The sequence below is a fragment of the Alligator sinensis genome, unplaced genomic scaffold, assembly GCF_000455745.1.
Source record: "Alligator sinensis unplaced genomic scaffold, ASM45574v1 scaffold970_1, whole genome shotgun sequence".
Lineage (NCBI taxonomy): Eukaryota > Metazoa > Chordata > Crocodylia > Alligatoridae > Alligator > Alligator sinensis.
In genome coordinates, this window is record NW_005842094.1 from 301,111 (window position 1) to 316,812 (window position 15,702).

General features: G+C 38.0%; 1 protein-coding gene across 4 annotated transcripts in view; it reads left to right on the plus strand.

The window, feature by feature from the left end:
- SPO11 (SPO11, initiator of meiotic double stranded breaks) overlaps positions 1–14,898 on the plus strand; it is a 20,376-nt gene extending 5,478 nt beyond the window's left edge. For 3 of the 4 annotated variants that reach the window (XM_025204694.1, XM_014520174.2, XM_014520173.2), the window contains exons 3-13: positions 2,951–3,039; positions 3,724–3,790; positions 4,041–4,149; positions 4,560–4,646; positions 6,162–6,198; positions 6,434–6,543; positions 9,245–9,344; positions 11,292–11,329; positions 12,946–13,022; positions 13,234–13,345; positions 14,051–14,898. In XM_025204694.1, coding sequence (XP_025060479.1) covers positions 2,951–3,039; positions 3,724–3,790; positions 4,041–4,149; positions 4,560–4,646; positions 6,162–6,198; positions 6,434–6,543; positions 9,245–9,344; positions 11,292–11,329; positions 12,946–13,022; positions 13,234–13,345; positions 14,051–14,170 — 946 coding nt within the window. In that variant the 3' untranslated portion in view covers positions 14,171–14,898. The remainder of the gene's footprint in view (positions 1–2,950; positions 3,040–3,723; positions 3,791–4,040; positions 4,150–4,559; positions 4,647–6,161; positions 6,199–6,433; positions 6,544–9,244; positions 9,345–11,291; positions 11,330–12,945; positions 13,023–13,233; positions 13,346–14,050) is intronic. The other variant, XM_006024071.3, reaches the window with a different exon arrangement.
- Positions 14,899–15,702: the final 804 nt, after the last annotated feature.

The following is a 15,702-nucleotide window of genomic DNA, read 5'->3' on the forward strand; positions in this document are numbered from 1 at the left end:
AACCGGTCATCCCAAGCTCCACATGGCCAGAAGCTGTCCCCTGCTCTCAGACAGTTCCCCCCCACTCCCTGGCACTCAGGCCTGACCCCCTGCCCCTCCCTGCTTCCTGCCAGCCTAGGACTGGCACTGGGGGAGCCTGGAGGTCCCCTGGCTGTGTAGGGGGGCAGATCATGGAAGGAGGGCAGGAGCAGCCCTCGACTCAACTGCTCCCACTAGGACTACATTTGCTCCCAATGCAGGCATATGTGTAGACTCATTTCCAGGTGCAGTTTACTGTGCCTTATTTTAACGCACAGTAATCTTAAGGCACATTCATTGCACATGTAGACGTGCCCTCAGTTAACCAAGGATCTTTATATTATCAAGTAGATATAAATGTTTTATGTCCTAAAATGTCAGTAAAATTTAAATCGTATTACAAAGTTTAGTGATCTTGAGGATACTGACATTCCAAGTTGGGAAAACATATATAAGCTGTTATTTGCTATCAGATCATATAGGGGGGAAATGTAGAAAACAAGTCAGCGTCACAGCATGTTAAAATAGGGGGTTTGTCAACCAATGAAAAATAACTGAACCATTATTTATGGTGGGCCAAATTCCAATCTCGGATGTAAAGCTGCCATTATACTAGGCTCTTATATTTTGCTACGGAAATTAGGAAGGAAGCAAAGAAGAATAAAACCCCAAATGCACTGAGTGTGGGGGAATAGGTAAATTGAGTTCCAAACCACAATGGCACTGCAGGGTTAACAGTGGTTACAGTAGGGACAATTCCATACTGGTATTCTGCATAAACACCAGTAGGAACATTGCCTAAAAATGAATAAACTTGGTCCTATAGTACTTTCCCTTTCCAAGTGTACCTCCTTCACAAAAGGAAAGTATTTTGTAGTTGTGGTAAGAAGATTCAAGAGGGTACTCTTCTGCTGCAGTGAAAGGGAAGCCGAGCAACACTGCTCAGTGTTTGACATAATCCAAGATCAGTTCTTTTCTGAATTCCCTCCACCTACTGCTCCCTAAATTCAGGATTTTTCATACACTATGGCATATGATGTCAATCTGGTGGAGTGTATTGAGCATGCAAGTGGAAGGCAGAAATATTTCTCTGCAGTGCTGCAGTCCAAGAGCGACAGAGCTGTTTCTGCATGAAAAGACAAATGCAATGGGTTTAGAAGATTTTCATAACTTTCATTACTAAACATACTAACTATAAATCACCATGTGCAGTTTTGGTGCTATTATCCTTATAACTAGTAATTATTAAGAAATGCAAAAATATAGAACTCTTGGTTCAGAGATTATACCTTTTATTAGACCAACTAAGAAATTGCAAAAAAAAATAAAAATCTTTTCCTGCAAGCTTTTGGGCGCTCACACCCTTCATCGTGCTCAAGAAAAGTTCAAGATGGTAAAAAGTCCCTATAAGTAGGAAATAAACTTCATTTTTCACAGAGGAAGCTGAAGATGGAGGCCTGTCCCTCTGGATCCCTGAGAGTGTCTTTGTGAGTTGCTCTTTGTTGTGCAGATCAGGCAGGATTCCTTCCGTGGTGGTGTCAGATGGCAAGCAGGGTGGTGTAGAAATCTTTCTTGTTGTTCAGCAATTAAATTTAAAATCCACAATGGGCTAAAATTCAGCATCTTTCATGTTTCAGGGATGTATTTGGTAGCCGTGTTGGTCTGAGACAAAAAGAAATGTAAAAATCTAGAACTCTTAGTTCAGAGATGATATATTTTATTAGACCAACTAAGAAATTGCAAAAAATGTGTCTTTTCCTATCTGTAGGGGCTTTTTACCATCTTTAATTTCCCCTGAGCCTGATGAAGGGCATGTGAGCTCAAAAGCTTGCAGAAAAAGACAATTTTTTTGTGATGTCTTAGTTTGTCTAATAAAAGATATCATCTCTAAACCAAGAGTTCTAGAGTTTTGCATTTCTTTTTGTCTCAAACCAACATGACTACCAAATACATCCCTACTAATTATTAATAAGTCTAACGCTGACACTTTTAAAACAGTGGTGCCTTCTGTGTTCTCTGAGGTTTAAAGATGGTACTTCAATTTATCAGTGAAGTTACAAAGTAATAGTAAATAATTAGGATTGAAAGGCATAGTGCTAGGTTGTTCGGCTTATCAATTTTTTCCCTTACATATCCATATGCTGTGTGGTGTCTTCTGCCACCCAAAGGATGTGAGAAGCAATGCATTTGACAAAAGAAGAAATACACATTATGTTGGAGTACCATAAACTTTTATGGTCATAGTAACACCGATACTTTTAAAGCATACCAGTTATCTGTTTTCAAATATTTTAATATACTCAGAACCCCTGTGTGGAAAATATGTCACGCAGAAAAAAATGATAGTAATAAGAAATATTATAGAAGTATTTTTTACATTATAATAAAAAAGTGGTATTAAGAAAAAACACTATGCAACATGTTTCCTTTGCACATCTAGAGCCCTTCAAATCTGAAACTGTGGAACTAACAAGAAGACATCAGATGAATCTGTCTTGAGACAACAGAAAACAAAATGTTTTCCCATGGACGTAGTTATAGAGAGGGACTGAGGTGCTTTGCTAATACTGTTAGTCATCTAAAATAATTCTTTTAGTTTTTCATAATTTTGAATAATTGGATGGAAATAATAAGCATGTTATTGAATTAGAAGTGTCAGGATAGCTGGATAAGTTCAGGGTTGTGATAGTAAATTAATTTATTTGGCCAGCAGGGATTCTTGAGACCTCTTTTTCCTTGGTCATCCCCACATAGCCAGTAACAGTAGCTTTCCAGATGATTTCAGCCTGGTGTTAACAGGGATCTGCATGGGGCCTAAGAATGACCCTGGAAGATCTGATTGAGTAATGGGGCCTTATTATGATTTCTTAGGCAATGAATAACTAATCATATCTTTAGAATTTTATATTTTTATTTGTTCATAAATTCTCAGGTTTACAGAGTCCATAGGCCTACAAATGATATCTCATTGTACTACAAGAAAAATAAGAAGTGACTGCCCTAAATCAGCGCCAAAATTTGGTAAGTTTAAAAAGTTAAGCTTTTAAAAAGTCTGACAATTTTTTCCTTGGATTTTAGATTTGTTTATCATACCATAGTATTTGGGAGTCTTTAAAAGTGCATACATCCAATAAAAATAAACTATATCTTTTAACCGACAATCCTTAACTAACTTTATACTTTTCTATTAAATCACAGTGTTAATAGTAGTGGAAATACATAATAATCAAAAAGGAGCATTCCTATTAAAAAGAGTAATTGAGTAAATAGCAATCTCTATGGCTGCTGGTCTATAGAAGATTCATGTGGTTTAGATAGCCTTGTACTGCTCTCTTCTCAGGTCATGAAAATGTAACTGACAGACTGATTGGCTATGCCCTATTAATCCAGGAACACTTTTCTTTTTCTGCCTGATTAAATATTAATCAACTAAGGAAACCTTTTGAGAGGCCTCAAAATAGAGCACGTCTTTAAAAAACTGGAGGAGGAGAGAGCCTGTCACTTCTTGTAACCGGCACCTAATTAGTGAGTGGACGTGCACCTTCCCAAGCAGCTGAGTGATAATTGGAAAACCTGAAGAAGAAACTTTCAGAATAAGATCTTATGCAGAAAGCTTGCATTCAAAATATAATTTAGCTTGTTTATTCTCTACTTTAATGCTTTATAAGTTAAAAATATTACATGCAATGTTTTTTTCTTTTCCAGCTCTAATTCTTAAAATATTATCCATGATCTATAGGATGGTACAGAACAATACTTATGCAACTAAAAGGTAATATGTTGAATTTCTGTAACTGAAAATCAAAATTATAAGAATTGTATGAATTATTTTAAGAATTGTATTATGATAAGCAAACAACCTAGATATTAATCTGTTAGACAACACTTTTTTGTAGGTACAAAGTTTCAGATTGATTCATGTTCTATTAAAATATTCTTTTGCAATCTCAGAATCCTATGACTCTATCATCACTGCATAAAAATTACTTTATTATTACATATACAATATTCTATCTCAATAGAGATATATATTACACCGATCCCCAACTATTTGGTAACCAGAGTATTGTGGATAATATAGTCAATGACATTTCCTGCATGCTAAAGATACCGAGAAGAAGTCTACATATAGTAAGTCTGTTTATTGTTAGTGTTTTACAATCATTAATTTCATTATTCAAGAAACTGAAAAAGTAGGGTAATGATCAGTTAAAAAATGGCAAACATTTTTTTGGAAATAAAAACTATTATTGTAATGGACATGGGTGATAATTGACAGAAAATATTCAAAAGTTACTTGTGCCTCATGCCTTCTAATCTGTGAGCATATGTCCCCCGTAAACACAAATAATAACATATATTATTTATAGATTGAATTACCTCCAAATCTACCTATTATAATTATGAGAGCGGTGGCTGGTAACTGAGCTCATTCTGCTCAGATTTTCTAGTTGACACCATTTTTTCCTATCCTATGTACAGAATTCACATTATAATTTCCAATACAGTATATAAAACTTGAGCTGCTGCCATTTTTTCAGATGTCTACAACTAAAGGTTGCATTGCTGGTAACTTAAGTTATACTGAGGAAGATGGAACAAAAGTGAATTGTACCTGCAGTGCAACAGTATGTATTACTAACAGTAATATTTTATGTTCATATTTTGCTGATTTCCTATATATGTTGTGACCTAGTTTACCATGTACAACTGTGCTTAAGGTAAACTTAGCCTCTGCCATACTTTTAAACCCTCAAGACTGAAGCCCCGTTTCTACAAAGCATATACAGTACCCTCAACATTCCTATGGGATGCAGCAGAAGTTTTGCATGAGAAAACACTGCAAAATTAGTTTCCCTTCACTTTTTAAATTTACTTGTAAATGTAACTACTACCTGCTATAATACTGTAATTTCAGGACTCTGGTCTATGCTCAACAGGAGCAGTTATCCGTTGAGATAGGCAAACTCTGTTTGTACTGCCTTCTACCATATTTGTTCTACAGAGGTTGACACACAATTTGTGGTTGGAGCGAGGGGGGCTCTACCAGTGGCTGCTTTGCCCAAGAGGTGCTTTGTATTGGAGTTTCCTGTGTCAAAGTGGTTTCCTGGAAGCAAAGATCAGCTCTTTTGCATGGCTGTGACCCCATTTTCTAGGAGCTTTGAAATTGGCATGCTGCTAGGATCTCTACTAGAAGTAGTGCAGACCAAATAGTAAATCAAGCCAGGAAGGAATCTCTGCTTCTGACCCAGCTGTATGTTTATTTACACAAGTTTTACACCAGTGTAACCCAATGATTTCGATTGTGAAACAAAGCCAGGAACAGAAGTCAGATTTTCTGACTCCTAGTTTTACCCTGGAAAACTGTACTCATTCTAGGCACAAGTGGTTGATTTAAAAATCAGGAGAGGACCTCATCTCTCTATCTCTATTTTGTTGTTTGAATCAGAACCTTAAAGATCCCCATTGCTAGTTGTCCTTTACAGCTTCTCAGATTTCTTCACTGAGTGGTTCCACATTGGCACCTGTAATGATATTAAAGTAAGAAATAAAAGAAAACCAGACACTTCAATATATACAAACTATTTTGCCAAGTGCTTCTTCCAGTGCCTGTTTTCTCATCCATATGCTTGCCTGGTTAACCCAAATCCTAATATGAAATATGAAGCAAACTTTACCATATCTCAGGGTATCTGCTATGATAGACTTGTAAATATAAAACAAACTCAAAGGACAGATTAACAAAAGGAATTTAAATATCCATTGTAGAGATCTTTAACAAACATTTTAAACATGCCTTAACTTAGCTTCACATTGCGTGGCTTTCTTCCTGGAGAAGACAGATGAAAATGGGAGATGCATTGCAATGTAATGAGTGATCCTGCATGGAAGTAGCACATACAAGGCACTTTTGAAACATGCCTTATTGTTGAAGGAGGATCTCTACATGCCCATGTTTCACAGCAGGATCTATAAGATTAAGTATGCCTATAAAACACTGAAGGTGTTAAGAATGAGTCTGTATGTAAAAAGATGAATGGTTGTTTCAGGATGTAATTTTGTCCTTCATTACCCAATGTTGTTATTTTAAAATATATCATTTTCTCTATTTAAAATGATTAATTTCATTTTTGTTATTTTAGGCAGTCTCTGTGCCGTCTAATGTTCAAGGAATTAGAAGTATCCTTTAAGCAAGAACTCTAGTTGTAGACTAAAAAAATAAAGTATAAACAAAGAATATTCCAAGTTAAACAATGTTTTGGTAATTTTTTTCTGCCCATGTTTGCTCTGAGACTGAGTTATGAGAACTGCCTTTGGCTCCAGAACATGTATATTAGAGCATTCATTTTTGGTTGATTAAAGCAGTAGAATGCCACAGATTTCATTTTACAGGTTGCTAACCTTAGTCTGAAAGATTTGATCTCAGATGCAAAATTTATACTAATTGTAGAAAAAGATGCCACTTTTCAGAGGCTCCTGGATGATGACTTCTGCAATAAACTGTCCCCGTGCATAATGATTACGGTATGCTGACATTTCATATTGTATATTTAGAACTAAGAACAGTATGGTAACATTGCAGTGATTTTCAAAGAGTGTTAAAAACATGTATTCAAATGAGCAAGTCATCTCTAATGCCAGAATTTCCCACCATTAACCTAATAATAAAAAAATGGAGAAGAGCAGAATGATAGTTAAAACTAAGAAAAAGTTTTTTCTTCAAAGAAAAATGTTTTTATACATATTTGAAAATACATATTTTATAAGCACTTCTGCCATAAACTTTAAGCAAATAAGGCTGTCATTAGTACCATCATTTCACCAAGTAACAGTATGGAACATGGAATATGTAGCATAGTATTTTTTTTAATACCTTATGATCCTATGACAGACACACTGTTAAAAGAAGGCATTACAGTTGATTAAATGAATCCATAAATTAAGGGTTTGTTTTGAGATTGCACAGATTTTGATTTTATCTATTTGATTTAGCATATTTTAATATCAATGAAGAGTCTCCTGATGTTTTAGTATGGTCTCTGTCTTAAAAGTCCAGGTGATATGTAATAATGTTATGAATACAATAGGAAGCCTTCTATAAGACTCTTGATTGTATTGCTATGTAACCTAGCTATCAAGAGAGACTTAAAAATGTATATTGGTAGGGGTCTAACAATTGTGTGTTGTAAAGTAATGAGTGAGGGGTCAAGTTGCCAGCAGCTATCTAGCAGGACAAGCTGATGCAGACAGGTTCTTTGGAGATGTCAGAAGGAGTTCTGTCCACTGATGCCCAGGGAATAATGAGTCTTAGAGATGAACAAGGTATACATATAATATGCTTTATTGTTTCTAAGATTTTTTTTCCTGTGAAATGCTTTTGTTCTAAACAAATAATATTTTCCTTTAGGAAAGGTTTGATTGCTAATTACTGCTGGCTTTTGCCTCAGATTCAAGCCTGCATGTAATTCAGGCCTGCTGAGGTGATCATGGCTGATACATAGCAGACTGCAGTCCACCATTTGGCCTGACAGTGGCAGAATTACATGGTTCCATCCTCCTAAAAACTGAAGAAAGTGGGCTTAGAGAATCCAGGAAGGGAATAGAGGGGTGGTCTGCCTGGTAATTATGACAAATAAGAACAGAGTTGGCACTCTGTGTGATAACTGAGAAGTTCCTGTGTTCCCCACACTCTGATCTGCATATCTAACTCATCACCTATAATGCTTTTCATTCCCTTGACGTGGGACAACTATGTTCCTTTATACACCTCTACAAAACTGGTGTCAGCTTATCCCACTGGACAGCAGCTGACCTGTAACACTCCTGCTCTATCTCAGAATGGCTTTTAAAATTGTTCTTCTTTAAATCTCTAGGCTCCTAACCCTAGTAAACCTATTGTGCCACAATATGAAAGCAGCATGGCAGAGTTTGTGAGTTACTGCAGAGCAGTGGGGACCAACCTTTTTGGCAGGCAGGGCACAAATTAGCTTGGCATGCTCCCTGAATGCCACTCTGATCCTTGTCCACTGCTGATCTGCTTTTGACTCTGTACTCTGTACTCCCTGCCCTGTGCTCCCTGCCTGCTTTTCCTGCTCTGCCTCCTGTTTCCTTCCCTATCTGCTGCTGTCCTGTTTGTCCTCTCTAACCTGTCACATGCCGCACACACAGGCTGCTGTGCCACTTGTGGCACTCATGCCACAGGTTGGCCACACCCAGTTTAGAGGACTGTATTGAAAGGGTAATGGAATCTGCAGAATTTGTGGGACTGTACAGCTGGGAGCTGTGGAGCAAATTTTGACCACTGGAGGGAAATCAGCTTACCTCCTCTACACCTTAGTGCAGTGACTCTTAACCAGGGTGCTGTGGCACACAATGTTAGCATTATTAGGTGTGCAAAGATTCACAAGATAAACCCATAGGGTGCCTGTAGACATGCAGGGAGGCTGCTCTAACACACTAGTTACAGCACATCAGAGCAGACTCTATTAATGGGGGTGCTTTAACACTTGTTGAAGCGTGGGAATGATGATACATAAGATGCTGCAGGCACTTTAACTAGAGCGGCTCTTGAAGCTGCTCTAATTAAAGCATCCTCCTCCCCACCCACCACCAGCCTCTGGAGCACATGTGAAAACGCCCACAGATTTCAGATAGGATCCATAGCATTAAAAACAATTGGACCTGTTGTGGTCTTTCTGAATTCCTTGCAACAGAAGAATTGTTCGATTATTTTTCTGTAGTCAAAAATTGAGTGAAAACTATGAGCTGCCATTTTCTGAGGGGATGCCTCAAGTCTGAAAAGGTTAAGAACCACTGCCTTAGAGATACCCACATTAATGCTAATTTTGCAGCATATTGGACATATGCTTATTATCAGCTAAGACCAGCTGTATTCAGACCCTCTTATCTATTTGATTTGTATCAATATGAAAGCACCAGGGGACATATTATTTTGAGACTGTCTTCATATACTTTGTTGAATCTCGGTAGTTCCCATAAGTTACACATTTCCTCACTTCCTTTATGGTGCCTGTCATTCAGGACATCTGCCACAATATTTTGTGATTTTACCATGGAGCCAGAATGGAGGCAGCTATCTTATCCCAATACAATATCTGTAGGATAAATGTTTTTGCTGGGGTTTTTTTGGCAGGCCAAGGAATGTGTGCTCTCAGATTTGTTTTAATTATTTAAAAACACTTCTGATTTTCTTTTGTTTCCTTAGGGAAAAGGAGTCCCAGATCTGAACACAAGGCTTCTGGTCAGAAAGCTGTGGGATACATTTCAAACTCCCATTTTCACTCTTATGGATGCAGATCCACATGGTAGTTACTTGTAGGCTCTGCTATGTAGAATTTGGACAAAACCTAATTAATACAAACTTTTCCAAATTAAGTTATAATTTGGTTTAACAGATTTATAACCCCAGATCATTTGAAGGTTTATAATTAAAACTTGAAATGGAAATGGTACCATTGAAAAGGAGGTATAAAACATGAGATGCTAAAAGAAATCATCTGCTTTCCCCTGTTCCTATCCTGACAGGACTTTTTCAGCCAGGTACCGTCATGAAATTCCATTGAAAAAATCGGCAGCTCAGTAGCTCTTCTGTGTTTTAATGAAACAGGAGACTCCATTATCAATACTAACACATGATAATTAATTGGGATTTGAACCACAATAAGGTTTAACAAGGTGAATTTTCTCTCCATAATGCTGTTAATAAGAAAGACCTTTGATTAAAAAGCAGCATTAAAATGTTTACGAATTTTTAATATTTAGAATGATAAATTACTAGTATTTCAAGTCAGAAAATTATAACCAAATTATAAATGTAAATGATAAGCTGAAAGAGAAAAACAAAAGTTGAACCCAAAACAACTCACTTAAACGCCTAAGTAAATCATCAATTCGGAGAGGATTTTTTTTTTTATTTCACAAAAAGTGTTCTCAGTGTCCTAGTTTACAGAAAATAAACACTAGAATAGTAGTGTTTTATCTTGTAGTACATTCCACTGCATAGTATAGGATATTCTGTTTTCCTTAGGACAATAAAGTACTAAAGACACTAACCATGCTTAAGAACACACTGTTGACTGTTCAAACAATGGTCTAAATGTAAAATATGCTTTATCTATGAAAGAGTTGTTCTTGGCTAATTAAATATTCTATTTTAACAGAGCCTTACTGTATACTACATAGGTTTGTTTTGGAAGTAGATTGAGAGAAGTTATCATGCACTCCCACAGTTAATAGGTGAAATCCTTATGCAACTGAAGTCAATAAGATTTTTGCAATGTACTTCAGTGGGACTGTTTAATGTTAAAATATCCTGGGCGAGTCTACACATGCACATTTAATGCACATTAGCCCAATTTAAGGTGCATTAAGGGTGCACATCTACATGTGCACACCCTTAATGCACCTTAAAATGGTGATTTTAGGTTATTTGAGCCTAAATGTGATACCCACATAAAGCAGGTATCAAATCTATGCACAAATAGCTAAGTGGCATTAGCAAACATGTAGACGCACTAATGCACATTAACGTGGTCTGTGTCCATTGACTTAGGACTAACTTTAGTCCTAAGTCAGTCTGCACACCTGTGTTAATGCACCTTAGTGCGTGCATGTGTAGATACACACCTATATCACCTTAATGTGCATTAGGCTAATTTGCATTAAGTTTAGGCACGCCTCCTGTGTTCATTTGGATTACTATGATAGTCTTTTGGAAGACTGGTTGTTTTTTACCAAAGTCTGAGGGACATTTATTGTACGCTTGAAAACACTGATCATCACACTGTGAAAAGAAAAAAAAATACATTTCACAAATTAAAATAAAAGTGCATTAATTTAATGTTTAAAATTCCTTAAATGAAAAGTATGAAATATATATGTACACTACCTCTTCAGTTTTGAATTACAATTAGACAAGTAAGGATATTTTTTTTATGATAGACTGGGTACAATATGTAAAAGACAGATCAAGTAGCTATTCCTTTTTTATGGTCACTATTCATATTAGGCATGAAATATTAAATATACTGAGGTATGTGTCACAATATCTACTACTTTGATTGTATAATTTTTGACAACATGTTGTAAAGCTAATTGTAAAACAAAAGAGCCCAACTTATCATTGTACCACCCCAGTGCTACATTCGTGTTATGTAAGTAGAATGAAATAAACATAAAACTAAAATAATGCAGTGGGTAATAATGTCCAAATGTAGACAAAGAAGTGTGACATTTGGTATTCTGTAAATTAGGTATAGAAATAATGTGCATCTACAAGTATGGATCTTTGGTGAGTATAATTTTTTCTAGTGCATTTTATGTCAGAGCTTTGAATGTAAAAATGGTATGCCTATCTTGTTTTTAGTTTAATACTAAGGAATAACTTTTAGGCCCAAGCCTGTATACATTTTCTCCCAACAGGGTTTGGCCACTTGAAAAAATGCCTTTGCAAAAACAAACCCAACTGGATGAAAATGGCAGACTTCTCATTTTCTTAAATCTGACAAATAGAAAGTTATGCTTGCTGTTCAAATTATTACTAGTAGTCAGAGGATTTAAATTGATAAGAAAGCCCTGTTGTACTAGACCAATGTGGTACGCCTAGCATAAGATAGCCACTGCCCTAAGAGGATACAGGTTACACCATGGATGAAGGAAGGAAAATGGGGGAACAAATCCCTAAAAAATAGAAGATTGTGAATCAGAACAAAACACTGATATTTTGAAATTTTCCTTGGAATGGGAAGTATGTTATTTCATTGAAAAATACCTTGTTTCACTTTTTTTCCAAGACAAATTTATGAAGCTCCGCTTTCTGTTTGAGGACGTGGCAGCCATTTCCAGACTTTCTGGTATGTACAGGTCAGTCGCATCTTATGCAGGGGTTAGGTGCTGAAGTCAGCGCATAAAGCGAAAATCGCGTAAGGTGAAAATTGGGGTGGGAGGGGGGGCGCGGCTTGAGTTTGCACATGGCGCCGTGCTTAGAGCTGTGCGGCCGGTGGCAGCAGCACAGCACAGGCTGGTGGTGGGGATGGCTGCATGCTGCCCGGCCACCACCACGCTGCCTTTGCCGCCCGGCGGCTGGCCACACAGCTCCGGGCACGGCTGAGGGGGGAATGTTTGGGGGGCGGTGTCTCCCCCCGCCATAATGGGCCTCCAGGTAAGCGGCAGTGCTGCATGCAAGCTCAAGCCCCGCTCCCCCACCCACCCATGTATAGTTGAATTTGCACAAGTTAAATGCACGTAAGATACGACTGACCTGTAGCTAACTTGGTAGCCCAAAGTTTGCACTGAGCAGCAAGGCTGGAACCACCGAGAGCCACGGCTCCCAAGTTTTCCAGATGCCCAGCTCTGTGCTGGCTAGTTCTCAACCACTGCGAGGGAGGCAGGTGAGCTGGCAGGAAATCAGGCAGGTTTCCAAGGGAAGCCTACTTATTTTAAACTGGAAAATGCAATGAAATTACCATGTTCCCATACAACATTTTGACTTTGTTGAATCAGCATTTTCCAATAGAAAACTGTTCCATCACAATATTTCCAATTACTTGTTTCTGCTCCTGCTGACTTAAATTTTTGAATGGCACTCTTAGATAATCCAGTGATGAGAGAATAAGAAACTATAGAGACTAGACCAGAAAAAAGTAAAGTTATTCCTAGCTATGGGAAGGGAGCATGTCTGGAGCAGGAGCTTTTCTCTCTACTGTTCTGGGTCTGCCCACTTCCCCCTCACTGTTCTGTCCCTGCTCTTGCCAGCTTGAATTTCATTTGGAATTCTACTTCGGCTTCTAGTTAGTGCTATTGTTATACAATTTCACTCTGGCCTAGAAAGGCAATAATATTTTCTCAAAGACAAATAATACAAGCTAAGGGAATACTGACAACAATGTTTGACATTTCCTATTTTAGTCAATGTCTTTTGAAGCCCACCGTCTCACAATTCCAGCTATAAGGTGGCTTGGTCTCCTTCCATCTGATGTTGAAAGGTTAGTTATTTTCTAGCAGAAATATAACTATGCTTCTGTTTTACCACAAAACGTAAGTAAAAGTAACAAGAAACCTGACAAAATCAAAGACAGTTAAGCCTGTTTAGTTTTACAGATCACTTTAACTGATTAAAACAAGAAATTAAATTGGAAGCAATGTCATGTTTTAATTAAGTACTAAGCAAGCTATTACTTTTATGTGCTCCTCCAGATTAAATATACGGAAAGATGCTTTAATTCCACTTACTAAACGAGATCAAAATAAACTAGACAGTATGCAGAAGAGACCGTATGTTGCTTGCCAACCACAGTGGAAAAAAGAAGTATGTATAAATCATATTGTTTTCTTGCTCTTAATCTCGAGGGCAAATCCTATCTACTAGAATCCCTTCCTTTTGACTAGAAAGAGCTCTTAACATAGGAGAATCAGTAAGGCTTTGCTGCACTAGAAGTGGGCAGGATGAAGAGTACCCATACTAGCTGTCTCCCTGAATCGGTAGGCTTCAAGTCTCCCCAGCCAAGGACTGGCAGCGTGTTAGGCTTTACCGTCATTGGTCATCATGGTCATCATGTTACAGAGATTATGTGTTTTTGGGAGTTCTTCTGCAGTCGTTGTGAATATTGTGAATACACTACACCTCTTGCACACGAGGAACTGCCATTTAGATCAACTATTTATACCCCATATGTAGCTGTACCTTTAAGCCATGTAGCTCAGTCCCAACAAATTAAAATAGAGTAGTTAGCTGGTAGGAAAAATACTGCATAGCTGCTTCTTTCTTCTGCTACACCTGGCTGCTGATAAATTGCTGCAACTTTGCTGTTACATGCTGCTCAACAGAGGAAAGCATATTGATCTGTGATAAAATAAATTCTTAATATATTATGCAGGGCCATGCCAACAAAACTTCTAGTACAATTTTTATCCATCAAACAATGTTATTTAAAATGTATTTAACAGTGACATCACCCCAGGGGTCAAGCTGTTATCAGACATATATCAGTTTCTACTGGGTTTTCTTTTTCAGATGGAAATTATGGCAGCATCTAAAATGAAGGCTGAAATTCAAGCTTTGACTTCTCTTTCATCAGATTATCTATCTAGAGTTTATTTACCAAATAAATTGAGATTTGGTGGATGGATCTGAATATTTGTTTGTAAACCAACTATTTTCAAAAGTTGATTTATTTTGGAGCTAATATACAAAAGATGCAGAAATTTGCAATTTTGTGGCAATCATACTCAAATCAGAAGATTCAGCTCCTTGTTTACTTAAAGATTGTTCCTTTTATTTTTGTCTATTCTTTTGTAACCATAATTCCAACTCTAGACGAGTTATACTTAAAATAGATGTTGATTTAATATTTTGGTGACTTTTTTTTGTGCTGATTTTAGTGAAATAAAGTTTCGTTTGTAGTTTAAAACTTCCAATCTGTGCCACATTCTACTTTATCGTACACTTATTTTGTATTGTTTTTTGTTCTTAAAAAGAACATGTTTAAATTAATGGTTTTAAAGTTCAATCCTATGAGAGGTTACTGGAAATGTGTCATTGTGATATTTCATGTTCGTTGTGCGTACATCCAAAACAAATACACCAGACAGCTAATTTTTTTCCAACTGCAAACTCTAAAAACTCAAGATGAGTTCAGAAAGTCAACCTGAGTTATTTTACTTTTGCACATCTCAAGCATAAGGTTTGTGAATGCCACACTACACTAATGCCTGTACCAGTGACTCTCACCCAGGGTGCTGCAGCACCCTAGGGTGCCAGGATATCCTTTCAAGTGTGCTGCAATGGAGTCACACAGTGTTAACACTGTTAGGTTATACAAACAAAATTCGCAAGATAAATCCAGAGATTTCAAAAAGGAATCGAGTGTTAAAAGCATTTTAACCTGTTGTGGCCCAGAAAAATTGCTCTGTTGTTTTCCCATAGTCAAGAAATAGTGAAAACCAAGAGCTGGCATTTTCCAACGGGGTGCTTCTGGTGCCTTGAGCCTAAAAAGGTTGAGCAGCACTGGGCTATCCCCACACTGTGGGCACGTTTGCATCATCTGGGCCTGGAAGAGACTTGAACCTAAGTCCTGCTCACCTTCATAAGTTTTAACTGAAGGTTTCAGGCACCGTCCTTGGACAAGCCGTCCATATCGAACTGGCAGCCGTATTTGAATTTGAAGCCTGAGTATTTCGTGTTCAGGAAGTATTTAACATCTTGCTTCATTGGAGCCTTCTAGCTCATGGCAGCTTCCATCTGCCTCCTGACCCCGACTTGGCCCAGAGAACGGGAGGCCTGCAATGAATAATTTGGGTGATCATTTGCATAAAGCAAGCAGGTCTCTGCATGCAACTCAGGTGGGATCTTTCCTCCAGAGCTTGGCACGTGTGACCATCACACCGACCGAACATCTTGGGAAGACACCGTTTGTGCCGGCCTCCAACCAGCCTCCTGCTTCTTCCATCTGCCATGGCCCGGTTTCATTTTGGAAATCAAGCGACTAGACGCACCTCCTCCTTTGACACCCGCCTCCAGTTGTTACCCCAAAACATGGGCTCACATCCCACGCCTCTGCTGCCCTTGGCCACCTCACTTTCCTGCTATAAAGCCCCACCTTCCCCTCTCTGAAACGGGCCCAAGACAGCTGCCGCGCGCGCAGGCGCAGGGAGCAGCCCACAAGT